Source organism: Ictidomys tridecemlineatus, chromosome 12 (assembly GCF_052094955.1).
Source record: "Ictidomys tridecemlineatus isolate mIctTri1 chromosome 12, mIctTri1.hap1, whole genome shotgun sequence".
Lineage (NCBI taxonomy): Eukaryota > Metazoa > Chordata > Mammalia > Rodentia > Sciuridae > Ictidomys > Ictidomys tridecemlineatus.
In genome coordinates, this window is record NC_135488.1 from 65283195 (window position 1) to 65299659 (window position 16465).

The 16465-nt window shown below is 39.9% G+C and overlaps 1 protein-coding gene across 1 annotated transcript in view; it reads right to left on the reverse strand.

Moving 5' to 3' along the window:
• Nucleotides 1-16465, reverse strand: part of Antxr1 (ANTXR cell adhesion molecule 1) — a 226325-nt gene that overhangs the window by 168747 nt on the left and 41113 nt on the right. The window contains exon 4 of the mRNA XM_005322100.5: nt 449-530. Coding sequence (XP_005322157.1) covers nt 449-530 — 82 coding nt within the window. The remainder of the gene's footprint in view (nt 1-448; nt 531-16465) is intronic.

The window sequence follows — 16465 nt, forward strand, 5'->3', positions numbered from 1 at the left end:
TGTAATCATGGGTCAGTGTCTTACTTCTCAGAGTCTAGACTTGTACATTGCTAGACAGCAGGCAAACCCCACCTATGATACTGATTTGCTTGAGATAACAAAAGGCTTTAATGTCCCTTAAAGACACTGAAATTCTCTCTCAGTCACTATTGCTGCCATCCAACTAAGATCCCTTTAGGAATTAGGGGACTTGGGTGTAGCATGAGTCATGAGCCACACCAATCATTAGTTAACAAGGCCTTCATCAGTGTCAGCAAAAGAGGAAAGAAATTCATTTCCTTAGTTGTTTTGGAGATAGTTAACCAGTGCAGGGAGAAAAATTGTACCATCTTGCCATTGGTTGTTATTCGGTCGCCTGAAAACATGTGCTTTATCTCATCAGTCATCCCTATGTTGACATTTCAACATCACACTTTATGCCTGGGGTTTAAAATGGTTTTAAAATTACCCTTTCAAATCCTTCATGCATGTAAGTGTCTCCTCCTGGCAGAACCTTCTGGAGTTCTTCTAGGCCTTGACGGATCTGTTCCCTGAAATCCAAAGATATCCTGTTAGTCTTCTAACAATACTGCTTACTTTGCTGTTGAAAGTCTTATTTATGTGCTGGTCATCTTATTTCTGTGGCCTCTGCTGTATCGCCCCCAAAGTCCCGCTAAAACCATCGAGGGAAAGTCTTTATATTACATCATCCATTTAGGATTGGCCATAGGATAGGATGAGTGAGATTTTAAGGGCTGAGGGAAGGGTCCCTTCAACAGGAAATTCTGTTTGCTCATGAAAGGTTTCCCTCCCCATAACAGGGATAAAGTTTTCATTTGGTGCTGGAAATGAGTCTTAAAATACAACTGCTCCAGAGGGGACCCAACAGTGTACACAAGGGCAAGTAGCTCATGTGAACCAGATAAAAAGCATGTACCAGGCAGCCTGAGGGAGGCCACGGCAAGGCCACGGGCAGGAGGGAGAGGCATCCAGAGCAAACTCTGCCACATGCCCGGCTGCGCCAAAGGAAACCATGCAGTCAGCTTTGAAAATAAAGACCCGAGGAATCTATGCTTTCCAGGATGACCAAGAGTGTTTTCTGTGGGCTGGTGCCTGTGTTTTCTTACTCTGGTCCTTCAAGGTGATGGTGGGGGCAGGAGGAGGAAGTGGGACATGGCATGGGAAAGAGTGGGACTGGCACTGGAAAACATGAGTGGTTGCGGACCATTCTCCCTGGAGCATAAGATGGCCACATTCATATCCCTGGCTTTTAAATTGCTCCACATTGTGCCCCAAATGGCCAGAGAGTGTAATTTATGAAAAAAAAAATCATAACCTTGTTCATAAACTGTAAGCCTACGAAAGGGTTTGAAATTGCCTTCCTCCCACGGAGGGCTCTTTAGTGGCAGAGGTAGAGATGCAGTATTTAAATTAGGAAGGGAAGGAAAATAACCTAGCATTTATTGAGCATGTGCTATATTCAAAGCATTGCTCAAAGAGTTCTGACTCCACCTTGTGATAACCTCTGAAGGTGGGGATTTCTGTATCCAATGTGGGTGAGAAAGCCTGAGCTCATAGAGGTTCAGGAGGAGAACAGAGACTTGAAGTCAAATCTGTCTGACCCCCAAAAGGCTTAAAATTACTGTGTGAAGCAGTGTTCCAGAATGGAACAGTGTTGGAGAAGCAGGCGGCTCTCAATAACATCTAAAATCAACCTCATATGAAGAGCAATGGTCTTTTCTAACATCAACTGGGTATTTATGATGTTTCAGGCTCTGTTCTAAACACCTGGAATGTAATTCATCTCCTTAAGCACAGAACAGTTCTTTGAAGTAGATATCACTGTAACCTCCATTTCCCAGATAAGGAAACTGCATCAGAGAGAGAGAGGTTAAGAAATCTGTCCAAGGCCTCTCAGCTCACCAGTGGCAGAGGTGGGATTTAATCCTAGAGGTCCTGCTCTCAACTGGTGTGAAAAACTCTATCTTGAATGAATGAATGAATGAATGAAACATTACAGTTCATCCTGGTAATGCTTGGGGAGAAATTCTAATGAAAAATCAACCTCATGTGAAAACAGATGAGATGGGTAGCTGCAGGTGAGGCTGGATCACCTGGCTGGTGGAGATTTTAAAAGACAGACAGGCCTTAGCTGAGGCCCGTCCCTAGGCTGCAGATCCTTCAATGGTGGAATATTTAAGATGACTTCACTCAGACTTGCGGAAACTACTGATTGTTGTCTGTTATCTTATCAGTGCTCAGATATTGAACCACATTCCCAGCTGCCCCAGTCAGAATTGGAAGGCTTCCTTGAACCTCTAGGCAGACTCTTTCTTATTCTCCAACATTCGCCAGCAGCACATTCTGTTGTTCTACTGCAAACACATCTAGACCATGGATTGCTTCTCTGTCTCTTCTGACAACAACATGGTCTGGGGCATTGTCATCTCATGCTTAGATCACTGGGACTTGCCCTCTTGTCCCCTTTAAAATATACATGGAGTCTTTCTAAAACACACACCAACTCATGCTATTCCCTTCCTTATTCAAAATACTTCAGTAATGGTCCATTGTATTTGGGAGCTCTTCCCAAATCCTTCACGGGGCCTTGCAAGGGCTACATGGGATGTTTCCTGCCTCCCTGCCCACCCTCGTCTTGTACCCCTTTGCCCCTAATTCCTTCAGTCACTTTGCTCTTCCCAGGCTCCTTTCTCTGACAGATCCTTCACATCAGTAATCACTGCTGTCCGAGAAGCAGTTTATAGGGCTACTTATTTTCTCTGTGATGATGGGAATCAAACCGTAGGCAAGCACTGAGCTACTCTGGCAGCCCCATAGGGCTAATTCTTACCCAAATTTCAGTTCCAGCTTAAATGTCAATTTTTCAAGGTAGCCTTCCCCAATCTAAATGATCTCCCTCTATTAGACGTTCTCATGGGATCCCATAACTTTTCACTTTATGACACTTTGAACATTCGATAACCAATAATATTTAAGTAGGTAATTATTTGTAGAGTGTTTTTCCCTCCTAGTTTTAGACTTTAAACCCCATCAGAGCTGGACCATGTACATTTGGTTCCCGACTGTAGCTTGTGGGTCCACTGGAGTGCCTGAAACAAATTAGAAGTTCAACAAATATTGAAGTGGTGGATGGAAGGAATGAACATCTCCATTGTTAATCACCCTGGGAAGAGGTCAATCTAGGGAAAGGGATGAACTTTACTTGGCCATGTGGAGGAAGGTCAAGCAGAAGCTGGTCTGGTAACTGGCATCAGGACAAATCTGGGTCCTTCCAATGGTTAAAAAGTTCTTTGTATTGTATTCATTATATTATCTCCAATATTCCAATATAACCCAACAAAAAGCACAGTTAAATTTCAACTCTGTTATTTGGTAATGAGAAAGAGGAAACATCCCATGCAGCCTGAGGAGAGATAAAGAAGAGAGCTATGTCCTTCCCCAAGGCCATCGGGGCAGAGTGTGGATGGCATGAGCAGTCATTTGGCAGAGGGCAGACCTGTCCTGGCAATTCCACGAGGGTCTCAGCAGCAGAGGCAGTGACAAAGTGACATGAAAGTGAGTCTGGGATAGGAAAATCAGGGTCTGTTTCTGTTCCTAAGCACACAGCTGTAGCACCACAAAATCGTGAAGAACAGTGGGGGGGCCCTACTAGAGAGGGAGGGTAATTTCTGACAACTAGGTAGGAGAAGATTGGGCACTAAAAGTATATATGATCTTATTCTTTGGCTAGGGACTAGTGAGATCTGGGAACATTTTGGTAACACTAAAACTGGAAGACCATGTTAAGACTGAAGTTTTTAAAAAGAGGATTAAAAAAAAAAGGCATATTGGGGGTGTGGAAAAGGTTCTTTGGCTTCACTATATTTTTTCCCTGCCAAATAAAGTCTGGGAACTGGGGTATTTTTTCTCTGAGCCTATTTCCTTTCCTTTATAAGCATTTTCTTGAGCTTTCTTTCTTTCTTTTTGTACCAGAACAAGCAAAGGCTGTTTTGGAAAATGTCCTTATCCTTGATGCTTTGTGTCTGTTGAGATAGGAGCTCATGAACTGGGAGCAGCGATCACAACTTCCTGATATACCAGTTTCTTAAGAGATCACGTAGCTCGTGGCCCCACCTCCTCACTCCCAGCCTGTTCTCTAAGCACCCACAACATTTAGACAAACACAACAGATGGTTTCATGGGAATCGTAGGTCTGTTTTAATTCTGGGACACAAGAACTATTACTAAAGGTCTATTCTTTGCACTCTCTTAGAAACCAGAAAATTGGGAGAGAGATCTTTTAAAGGATGATAAGAACTTCTCTGAGAACTCAGTTATTTCCAGATGCAATGTTATCTTCCTGGGAAAGGAGACAGGCTGGAAATCCTAGGAGAGAAACTGCTATTAAAAGGTCTTAATTTTCCTTGGTGGTTTCACATGTCTGCCACTGTTCTTACTTAGGAGCTGAGGGTTTTCAGGCCACTGTCTTGTGTTTCTTTTGTGACTCCCACAACACTTAATAATGGGCACAGAGTAGGTGATTGCTAAAGAAATTATTCCATTTTGGGTACATCATTTGTTCATTGCCACTACTATGTTTCTGAGCACATGTTATGCGCCAAGCATGCTTGTTTGTAGGGGTAGCGGATGGGGGGAATCAATCATACTATCTTCTGGACTTTTTTGTTGATCTGGGAATTTTTCTACATTTTAGGAAGATTATGTTCTGGGATTTGGGTTGTGCTGTGACATTTTGATAATATTTGTTGATGAAAGCCTTAACACATACATGCATGTCAAAAAGCACTTCAACAAGTATCCTACTGATACTCCCACTGCAAAAATCCCCCTTGGGCTTATGAAGCATTTAGTGTGTTTTTTCCCTACAAAAACCACCTCCACTCTCACCCCCAAAATAACCCGACATCAGCTCTGCATTGTCAATGTTTTTATCTCTTGTACAAGAATGTTCATGGACTTGGACTTTTCTGAAGTGCCTCACAGTTTTTGGCTTTGGAGTCTCAGCTTGTACAGTAAACACAGGTTGATATTACCACTAACCCTCCTCTAACAATATTTCCAGATGGCCAATGGCTGCAGGCCCTTGATTGAAAATTAAAATGAGTGAACAGAATAGAAAACATAGATTAAAAACAAATTGCTGCTACTTTTGCAGTAATGAAGTTCTACAAACAAACATCCTTTTGTTTAAAATTTATGTAAATCATAGTTTCTTTGGGGCTTTTATTAAGGATAATTTGTGATAAGGTGCATGCTGAACCAAGCCTTTCTCTATATTTTTAAATGAGGTGTAATTTAAATATAGCATATATATATACAGAGTTTGTTTTTCTACTTTATAATTGTTGAGTTCATTTCTATAAAGGTGTTCATGGTATTCCTTTATCTTCTACCATCTGTAGGATCTGTAGTAATAGCCTCCTTTCCATTCTTGATATTATTTGTGAATTGTATTTTCTATCCTGCTTTAGAAATCTAGGAATTTGTCAATTTATTTTTAAAAATACCCAACTTTATGCTTTGTAGCTTTCTCTACTTGTCTATTTTCAATTTTCTTTTCTTTTTCTCATTTACTATGATTTTGGTAAGCTCTTCATTTTTAGCTTCATAAAGTAGAGAAGGAAATTATTGGTTTCAAATATTTTAAGCTGTTCTTTTTTTTTCCTAAGCACTGTAGCTGCAGCTCACAAATGCTGGCATGTTAGGGTTTCATTATTATTCAGTTGGAAACATTTTCCCATTTTTCCCCTGTGAGTTTTCTTTGACACATGGCTTGCTTTTGACACATGAATTTTCTTCGATTGTTTCTTTGATTACTTCTTATCTCTAGTAAATTCTTTTTATTTCAACATTGACTTTGTCTAAAATCAGTGCAGCCATTGCAATGTTACTATGATTGGCATCTGTACAGTATACCTTTTTCTATTCTTTCACTTTACCCTATCACTATACTTATATTTAAAGTGAGTGTCCTATAAAGTTTATATAATAGAATGCAATTGTTTTGTTAATGTCCCCAGAGACCACACCTTCCAGAACTCCTGTCTGTGAATAGTACCCTCCCACACTGCCTCTGCGTTTGGCCACATCACTTCTGTTGGCCTATGACGCATCAGTAGACATGACAAAAGCCAAGGCACCGGTCCCTGGGAGTTTACCTTCATGGAATGTTGCAGCCATCAGAGAGGAAACCTGGTCTTCTAGCCTCCTTGGGAATGGAAGCCCATATTGAAAGAGTGATTCTCTACCCTCTGGGATGTATTATCTTTCCTAGCCCAGCCAAATCTCCTCACCAGAGAATCCTACAAAAAATGAAGCTGCATAAACAAGTCCAGGTGAAACCAGCACAAGATATTATTATTTCAAACTAATAATACGTGTGGTTTTTTCCAATGCAGCAATAGATGAAGGATATATTGGCTCTTGCTTCTTCATCTAGTATGACATTCTCTGCTTTTTAATTGGAATATTTTGTTCACTTTATATCTAATGCAAATATTTACAGGGCTGGGATTGAAACTACATCACTCTATCTTGTCATTTACTTGGTAATGATCACTTTGTTTCTCTTTTCCTATGTTCTTTTGCATTGATTAAGTATTTCCTGGGATTTCATCTAATATCAACTATGGACTTTTAAAAAGCATAAAGTTATATGGAACTATTGTTATCTTCTTCTCCTTTTTCTTCTTCCTTTTCTTTTTACCAATTGCTTTATGGATTATAATATGTAATATTTTGATACCTCTCAGATAAGGGACAACCCTCTAATATTATATACATCTATATAACTCCCTCTCCTCCTTTGTACTATTATTGTCATACATTTTATTTCTATATTTGTAATGAACTCCAGAATATAGTAGTCCCTTCTTATCTTCCAGAGCTTTGCTCTAAGACCAGTAAATGCCTGAAACCTCTGATAGTGCTAAACCATAATATATATGAACCATGCATATATAACTATAGGTATGTTTTTTCCCATGCATACAGATGCAATCTGTCCAGTACATTTATATTCTTTAATCCAAATTTGTTCCTGAATCCATGCAATCAACCTTACTTGCAGTAAGTAGTTGGGGTCACTCATTTCAGGGGATCTCTTGCTGAAGTCTTCATATAGGCTCTATGTTTTCTTGCACAACATGATGTCATCATCATTTGGAACACATTTTCTTTTTATGCTTTACACCCCTAAATTTAATGCCTTTTCCATCTTAACTAAGCACTTACGCACAATGTCTGTAACATTGCAATTTGAGGTATAACAGCCAGACCAGCAAAAATTTCTTATTCTTTCTTCACAATTTCACATGCAGAAGATTTGTTCTTACTATAGATCTTAATAAACTCAGCCTACATTTTTTTTTCTTTACTTATGAACTTTTAACTTTTCACCCAAAGGCAGCTCTTTGTGTCTTCTCTTTCACATATTTCAAATAGCTAGCATCACTATTCTTGCATCTTGGGGGCGTTGTTTAAGTAAAATAAGGGTTAGTTGAACACAAGCACTGTGATAACCACTACAGGCAATCTGATAGTTGAAAGAGCTAAGTGACTATTGGGTGGGTAGTATACATAGAGTGGATACACTGGCAACACATGATTCACATCGTTGGCAGGATGAAAGCAGGATAGAGCAAGATTTCATCACATTACTCAGAAAGCCACATGATTTAAGACTCATGAATTACTTCTGGAATTTTCCACTTAATATTTTTCAGACCAGTTGACTGTGGTAACTGAAACCAGGGAAAACAAACCATAGGTAGGGTGGGGGCAGGGATGACTACTATACAGTGTTAGTGTTTCTGTTTTAAACAATAAATTATCCCTTTATCAAATTAAGAAAAGATAAACAATAGCCTTTTAGATTTTCCTAAATATTGATCATTTCTTATACTCTCTTCTCCCCTGCCCTTACTTCTTCCTTCTCCTCCTTCTCTCCCTCCCCTCTCCTCTTCCTCCTCCCTCCTCCTCCTCCTCTTCTTCTTTTTCCCTTTTCCTTCTCACACCTAGTTTTCACCTAGTGTCAATTTCCTTTGGCCTGAAGAATTCCATTACCCTTTGTTTTTTTTTTTTCCTTGTTGTAGTTTTTTATTTTTGTAGTGTAGATTTGCCAGTAAGAATTCTCTTATCAGCAAATGAAAATGCATTTTTTCCCTGAAAATGTTTTAATATTACCTTCAATTAAAGATATTTTAGCTGAACATAGAACTCTAAATTGACTTTTTTCTTTCATCTTTTTAAAGACATCGGTCCTTTGTCTTTGTATATTTTTTATGAAAATAAGTTGCTATTTTCAATATTGTTCCTGTTTGAAAAAGGTCTTTTCCACTTCTCTTCTGGTTGTTTTTAATTTTTTTTTTCCAGAAATTTGACTCTGAAGCACTTAGCTGATGTTTTCTTTGTATCTGTCGTGTTTAGAAGTCGTTGAGATTCTTGGATCTAGGTGGGGAGTACCATGTTTGGTGTTCTGATTATACAAGTATCGGAAAACTAGATATCAGCCCCCAAATCATAGGACCTGATATATTCTTTTGCTCTAATGCCCAAATCTTCCCCTTTCCTCTTTCAGTTTGGACAATTTTTATTTACTTGTTTCTAAATTCACACTCTCTTCCCTCTGTATCCAATCTGCTTTTAAGCCCATCTAATGAATTTTTTGAACTTCAGATATTATATTTTTGAGTTCCAGTTTTCACTTAGTTCTTTGAGATTTTCTTATATATCTTTCCCAGTTCTAGTCATCTTTTTCTGTGAATTCTTTAGTATTTGTTGTAATGGTTGCTTTAAAGTCCCTGTATGCTAATGCCAATAACTGAGCCATGTGGTTTGCTTCTATTACTGTGTTTTTCTTTACTATGGGTCACATTTCCTTGCTCCTTCCCACCCTCATAATCATTTAATTTGTGTTTTATACACTGTGCATAAAAAAGCAGTGGGGGTTTATTTACAATATGAAATTTTTTTTTGTTTCCTCACTACAGAGTGTAAGCCCTTTATTCTTTGTGAGCTGGGGTGAGGGACTGGTCACTTAAATTCCTCCTTGAGTTAGGCAGAGCTTGGGCTGGGCCGGAGCTCTAATTAGGGAGTGCTCCCTGTTATTAGTCCAACTCTTGGCCTTCTGCCCTCCCTGCTTTGGTGCTCTTTTCAGTATTTAAGTTGAGGTTGGGTTAGGTGCAGCTTCAGATGTTTTTTTCCCTGACCCTTTCATTCAACTCTGGTAAGAATCTAGAAAATCTAAGAACTTCAAGAACCCATGTGACTAAGAGATTTCTTTCTACTTTCATCAATTCTTTCACTGTTATTTTCTTTGAAAAATGCCAGAGGTGTGGGTGGGTGAGATTTCTTTTCTCATTTCAGAGTCTGACCCATCCTCCAGGCATGCTGAGTTTTCTTTATCTCTGTTCATGGTAGACCTACGCTCCCAACTGCCCATACCCACACCAGCCATCCAACCTCAAGTATGGCGGCTTCTGTGGATCTCTGATGAGCTATAACAGGCTTGTTTCCCTCTAATTCAGTTCATCGGTGCTTCCTGTGTCTCGGCCAGCCCCATGGAAACATATGAATTTTATTTTGTCTGGGCCATTCTGGTTGACCATGGAAATGAAGGTTTTTCACATCCCTCCATATCCTAACCAGAAGCAGACGAACCACACAGGCTACTAAATATTTGCACATTTGTTTCAAGGGAGGAAGCAAAACACGAGGGGCTGATCACCAGCATATTAATATAATTCAGTATGTCTCATCTTTTAAAAAAAAAATCCTCTTTGACCCCACATATTCCCCTACCATCCCTCTTCATGACATAGTTTCTTAAAATTCAGTTCCTAACTTTCCTGCCTCTCCGGATGAGGCCTCTCATTTAGTGATCTCTGGCTGTTCACACTGAAGGAGCAAGACCAAAAGACATGTGGGAAGCTCCACGGGTGTGATGGGGCATGTCAATGGGTGGATGACTGGCTTTTGCAAACAATCTTTTTTTCCGCTGAGGATCTTCAAGGATCAGTGTAGGGACATTTTTTTTTTTCTATACGACTTTTATTTTTGTAAGGAAGTAGTTTTCACACTCTTTCCTTAGGTGTCAAGTCTGGAATTGGGCAAGAGGAGAGGCTGGAAGTAGTGACATTTGTTATGCAGATGTTTCCATCATCATGTCTGAGCCTGGTGTCCCTCACCACGAAACAGATATTTCTTGTGCAGTTTTGCCAGGGAATATGCTTCTCCTCCCTGGTGGAGGTGGAGAAGGGGGAATCCTTAGACTGCAAGCAGGAGGTGAGAGGGTTGGTGGCCCTGCAGTTTGACTACCCCGTTTTCACTCTAGTCCTTTGAGCTTTCCAGGCATCTGAGAGGCTTCTCAGTTTATTCCTCTTCTGCAGGGTGACATTTGACTTTTCTCTGCGCTGCCCCATCATTTATCACTCTCCTATCTCCTTCTGCCCTCAAACGTACGTAGTGTTTTTATGATTTAAATATTTCTTGGTTCCTTCAGTGATGAGCTTTGTGGTTTTGCTTTTAGTTGTTCATTCCAGAATCCCTGGTTTGGGGTGTGCTTTCTTTTAGAAAAAGGGATGAAAATATCTTTATTCCTCATTTTCAAATTCAAAGTCTCCGACTCTCCTGCTGACTTTTGTGTCCACAGCACCAAGACTTCTCCTGTCAAGGTTCTCACACCGCCAACCCAATGGTCCCTTCTCTGGCTTCATTTTATGCTACTTCTGGCCGCATGGCCCATGTGACTCCTCCATCCCCTAAAACTGCTTTCCTCTCTTGATTTGCATGGCACCAGGCTCTTTCTTACCTCACCAATTCTTTCTCAGATTTCTATGTAGGCTTTTCCTTCTCTTCTAGAATTTTAAAGTTTGGAATGTTCTAGAACCCAGCAACCTACCCACCCCCATTCTCACACCTACACTGTTGTGCAAGGTAATCATTTTCCCCCTGGCTTCAATACCAAAGTCTATTCAAAGTGGCACCAACTTCTGTGGAAGATTCGTGACTGAATTCCAGTTTCATCACTTCTGAACTATGTCAGCTAAACCTCCCTGAACTTGAGTTTTCTCAAATGTTCAACAGAAGTATAGAACTCTGGGATCTATCAAGTCTCAGAGTACTACATCTAATATTAGGTGGGGACCAAAGAGAGTGAGCGGAAACAGAATCTGGGCATCTGCTGGAAACTGGAAAGGCAGATAGGAGTAGCCCATGATGAAGAACCTAAGTTCACCAAAAGGAGCCCATCCAGGAATTTCCAAAGGTTGCAGCCTAAGCTAACTAAAAGGACAGGAGGGATAGTTTACTCACAGGGTGACACATTTGTTCAAACTCCTCTTTATTCAGCTCTGTTATGTGCAATGGTTTCTCCACGTGGTTTCTTGTGGTTCCATTTGACTTTTGAAACACACCATGTAAGATCTTCCCTATCCCTGACTCTTTTCCTCAGCTCAGCCACAGTTTGCAAGTGATGAGAGTTATGGAGAGTGAGCTCTATTTTCAGGATTGCACAAATGTGTAGTTTTCTCTTATGAGAACCTTCAGTTCTATGCTCCTGTGAGTTCAAGAGAGACTGGGTCTCTCCTGGTGCTGGTGGGCATCTAGAAGGATCAGCATGATGGACTGGAGTTCAGTGCCAATGACCACAGTGAGGGTTGGAGGGGCACAGGAGAGTGGCAGTCTGCCAAGTCCTGCACAGCAAAGACTGGTGGACCCAGCATCAGCTTCTGAGATAGAAGCAAGAGTCTTCTGTTGTGGCCAGACCACATCTGTTTAGTGTAGGCTAGCACAGACTGTAGTTCTCTACCAAAGAGAGTGTTTTTCTATCACCTTTACAGCAACACTGAACTGCAAAGGTGTGGGAGTGGAAAGGAACATACTAGATCCATATCAGATAACCCCATCCATAAGTCACATGTGGGCATTATCTGTTTGTAAAGAAGAGTTGGAAGATAATATCAAGATATTGAGAGGATGTGGGGCAACAAGAATTCTTACAAATCACTCTGGGAGTGAAAACTGGTGCACCCCCTTTGGAGATCAATGAAGTAATACCTAGTGAAGTTATGTATTCACATACCCTTAGACCTAGCAATTCCCTAGATACAGAACATAAAGAAATTCTTGCTTCTGCCCACCTCCACCCCTCAACAGGACACAAGTACAAGAAGGTCCTCTGCAGCATTGTTTATAATAGCAGAAAGCAGGAAACTAATTGTCCACAAATAAGAGAACATAGAAGGTACAAGATGGTACATCCCCACAATAGAATCTAATTCATTAGAAAAGTTTATGATAGTTCAAATAAGCCAAGCACACAGATCTACATGGAAAAGGTCTCAAAAACATGAAGTGTGAAAAATAAGTTCAAGAAAAATACATACATTATGAGCATATTCTTTAATATGAAAAAATATTTATGGGTATATAAAAGTATACATCTATTAAAATGAAAGACCCCAAATTCAAGATAGTGATTATCTTTGCTGAAAAGAGAGGAGGGAACATGTACGTAGGGGGTATTACCTGTATTACATTACTTCACAAGCGTGGTGGTGGGTAAAGGGGCTTCATTAACTTTTTTCCCATACTTTTGTTACACCTCAAATAGTTAATAATTTTAAGATACTTGTTGAGGTGAGAACAGGGTGGAATATGGAGTTTGTGAGGAGTCATTCAGGTATCTCTAAGGCAGCACTAAGACCAAGCCTCAGAGGCCACTCCATTGGCTGCTATGTGAGAAGAGTCAGGTGATGTGGGAGTGTCACTGTCTGATGTTGTTTTTGTTAAAAACAAAAAGTTTCCTAGTTTGGACTGCCACCTTTGGATATAAGAATGCCACCATGCTTTGGTTCTATTGACAACTTTGAAATTTGTCTTTCTCCTTTAAACCAGACAACAGAAATGTTTCTGGATGCTACTCTGTCAGCTTTCTCTCCTTCCTTCCTTCCTTCCTTCCTTCCTTCCTTCCTTCCTTCCTTCCTTCCTTCCTTCCTTCCTTCCTTCCTTCCTTCCTTCCTTCCTTCCTTCCTTCCTTCCTTCCTTCCTTCCTTCCTTCCTTCCTTCCTTCCTTCCTTCCTTCCTTCCTTCCTTCCTTCCTTCCTTCCTTCCTTCCTTCCTTCCTTCCTTCCTTCCTTCCTTCCTTCCTTCCTTTTTTTTCTTTATCTGTATTTGCCACATGAGGGATAGCAGGTGGATCAATCAGCTGGGCACTTCCATACATTTATTTGCAAAAGCCTCACACTACCACCATATGGTGGGCATTATTATTTTCACTAAACTATGAGAAACCAGATTCAGAGAAATGCAGTGACATGCACAGAGTGGTGGAGCCCAGACTGAAACCCTGACTGGATCCTGGTGCAAAGTCCGTATTCTGGCTATTTCATCTGCAGCGTGCAAACTTGGTATGTAACAGTGCGCTTTACCCAAAGATATGAAGGACACATTTTTTTTTTTTTCCCCTAGAGTTTGTAACAGTGTGCTTTACCCAAAGACATGAAGGACACATTTTTTTTTTCTGGAGCATAAATCATACTTCAAAATTGAGAAAGAACTCAATGTAAGTTTTATATAATATAAAATACTGGCATATTATGCAACTGAATATAAATACATATGAATTTTTGAGATAAAGAACTCTGAAGAAATTCCTTCCTTTCAAGACTATATCACATGATACCCTGGGGCCCCAAGGGGGGATTTGTTCTTTCTTCTACCAACGGAAAGACTCTCAGAGGAAGAGTTTGAGAAACACCAGATCACACCCTCAAGTCAGTGTGTTCCAGATCCATCCGCAGGTGGGTTCTTGTTATTGTGGTCATGATTCAACCTGGAGAGCTCTCGGACAAAATGTCTTCTGAAGACAATGTCTGTATTTTCTTGACTATTAGACAGTAATTTTTATCTGGCCTCATGCTCAAGCAGAACTTTCTACCACTATCTACAGGGGCAGACAGGATAAATGTTAAAAACTTCAGAGAAGGGCATGAACCAGGGAGGGCAGGGTCTCGTTTTTGAAAAACGGTTGAATATGCTGTGATAACTTGAGATGGGGTTTGCCTAGGTACTTATCAAAATTCCTAACAACCACGATACTAGTAACAACTGCTCATTGAGCACTTACTGTATGTCTGCATTGATAATTCTTCCAAAAACTTTGTTGGGTAGGGACAATCTATCATGATATTCATTTTTATAGATTAAAAAAAATGGAGAGCACAGAGAGGTAAGAAATTTGTTCATGATCTTAGACCACATGTTATTACCTTTCAATAACCTGAACCAGAGAATAAATAAATCCCCCACTACTTTGCCATTTCTCTGAATTTTGCCATGAGGCCCTCTCACCACTGAATGCCTACTACCTCAACATGGAATGAATCCAAGTTCTTTCAAGCACTAAATATCTGATGACTCTTCTCTCTCGTTGTTTTTAAATTTAGAAAAGGCTTTGGGAACTCTGTCTCTTGGTAATGGCAACCTGTAATCATTCTGCTCCAGGAACCAAGTGATGCGTCCAGAATATGTCATTTTCCCCTGTGACACTAATGTCAAAACCACACTCTCAACCAAACCAAAGGATGACTGAGAGGGAGAGAGAAGTGTGGTCTCTCGGTTTGCACTCAGCAGCTGGAGCCAAGCATTCTTGGCTTGCGCTCTGCCTCCTTAAGCAATAAGCAGGATCCTGCACCTCTTCACCCATCTGTGAAATGCTGATGCCACCTCTTTTTACCTCAATGCGAGGAACATTTCCAAGAGCCAGCTTTCAAGACCATGAAGATGAAATGTGTGGCAGGCCTGGGCTTTCAGGGAACTGTCTTCCCTGAAGAAGTCAAAAAGTGTCTGGGTAGTGAATTGTGTGTTCTTGGATTTGTTTTTTTAAACAAGTTTAAAATTGTACATAATAGTAAAATTGTGGGAAATCATATCACATAGTGAGTAAGCAATCCACATGGCCCCCCGGGAGGAACGCTTCCTGGATCAAACCCAGGCCCCTACACTTGTACAGCAGAGTGGCCTTGAGGCTTCTGTCTCACGATCCCCAACTCTAATACATAAAATAAATGGAGAGATTCTCATAATAATCTTGTTAGGTGGGTACAGTTATTTTTCATTATTATAGATGAGGAAAATATTCCAGGTTATTGATACCTAGTAAGCCCTTAATAAAAGATTATATATGGTTACACAACTATGCATATGTATGTGCACATGCATATACCTATATGTAAAAGCAATGTGTATCAGGTAGCTATGGTAAATGATGGAAAATCACTGGGTTTAATGTTTTAAATTTTGTGAATAAAGCAAAATCCTGGGCTGTCTCTGAGAATATGAATGAATTGGGGCAAACAGTTCAATCTCTTCGGGAATCATTTTTCTCAGTGGTAAAGTGAGGTCAGTGGGCTGGGTAAAATAAAGTAATTCTTTGGCACATGGTTGTTTTGTTATGCTTTGTTTTTTAATCTTGCAAAGTTTGGAAGAAAGACATTTCCAGTCAAAGATAGTGATCTTGGTCTATCCATTTTAACTCTCACTTCTCTTTCCAAATTGTGTAGATAAAAAAAAAAATCTAGGGCAATCAAGAAAATGTTTTTTTTTTTTTTTTCACTGCTGGCAGATAGGCAAAGGTGTCACAGTCACTGCACAAACAGAACTGCTGAGATCAGAGTGAGGGAAAGACACCCTACCCTGGAATTCCAGGTCATGAGAAGGGAGGGGGGAGTTCTCCAGAGGGATCCAATGCCTGTATCTGACCATCTTCGTCTGGGTTCCATTTCTTTACTTTGGAAAAACTGCTGGGTCTCTAAGAAAAAATTACACTAAGTCTAAATTTACCCATATTTTTTTCGCCTGAGATCATAACATTTTCAATCAGGAACTTGCATAGAATCTAACATAAGCTACCCTAAGTCCTGGTACTGAAAAGCCCCAAATGGTTCCTTTCTTTGGGAAAAGTCTCAGAAACTCGGCAGAAAGACTCAATTTAGGAATTCGAGAAAAAATTTCTTTGAAATAAACTCATGTGAGAAACAGAGGGATACAAACGAATTCTAATTCCTATTTATGATGAAGACATTCCATTTCTAAAACAAGAGCAAGGTCACACACACAGGGAAAAACTAAGGAGGAAGAAAGTATTTGTAGAGGTGAAGGATATTTATCAGTTGAAATGCAAAGTGATGAAAATACAAGTACTATAAGAACGAAAGAAAAAAAGAAAAGAAACAATTCAAATTAATAAATTAGAGAACCAGGAAGAATTCTATACCCTGAACTTAGAGGAAAAATGATAGATTAAAAATTAGAATATAAAAGAGATCTTGGTTAGATTAAAAATTCAATGAAAAGACAGAAGAACAGTAATGATAAATAACAGAAGAAAAATGTTGTAAGCCGAAGAAATTTAGGCATCTGGATAGAATGGCTTACGTACTATATAAAGTGCTATATAAAATTA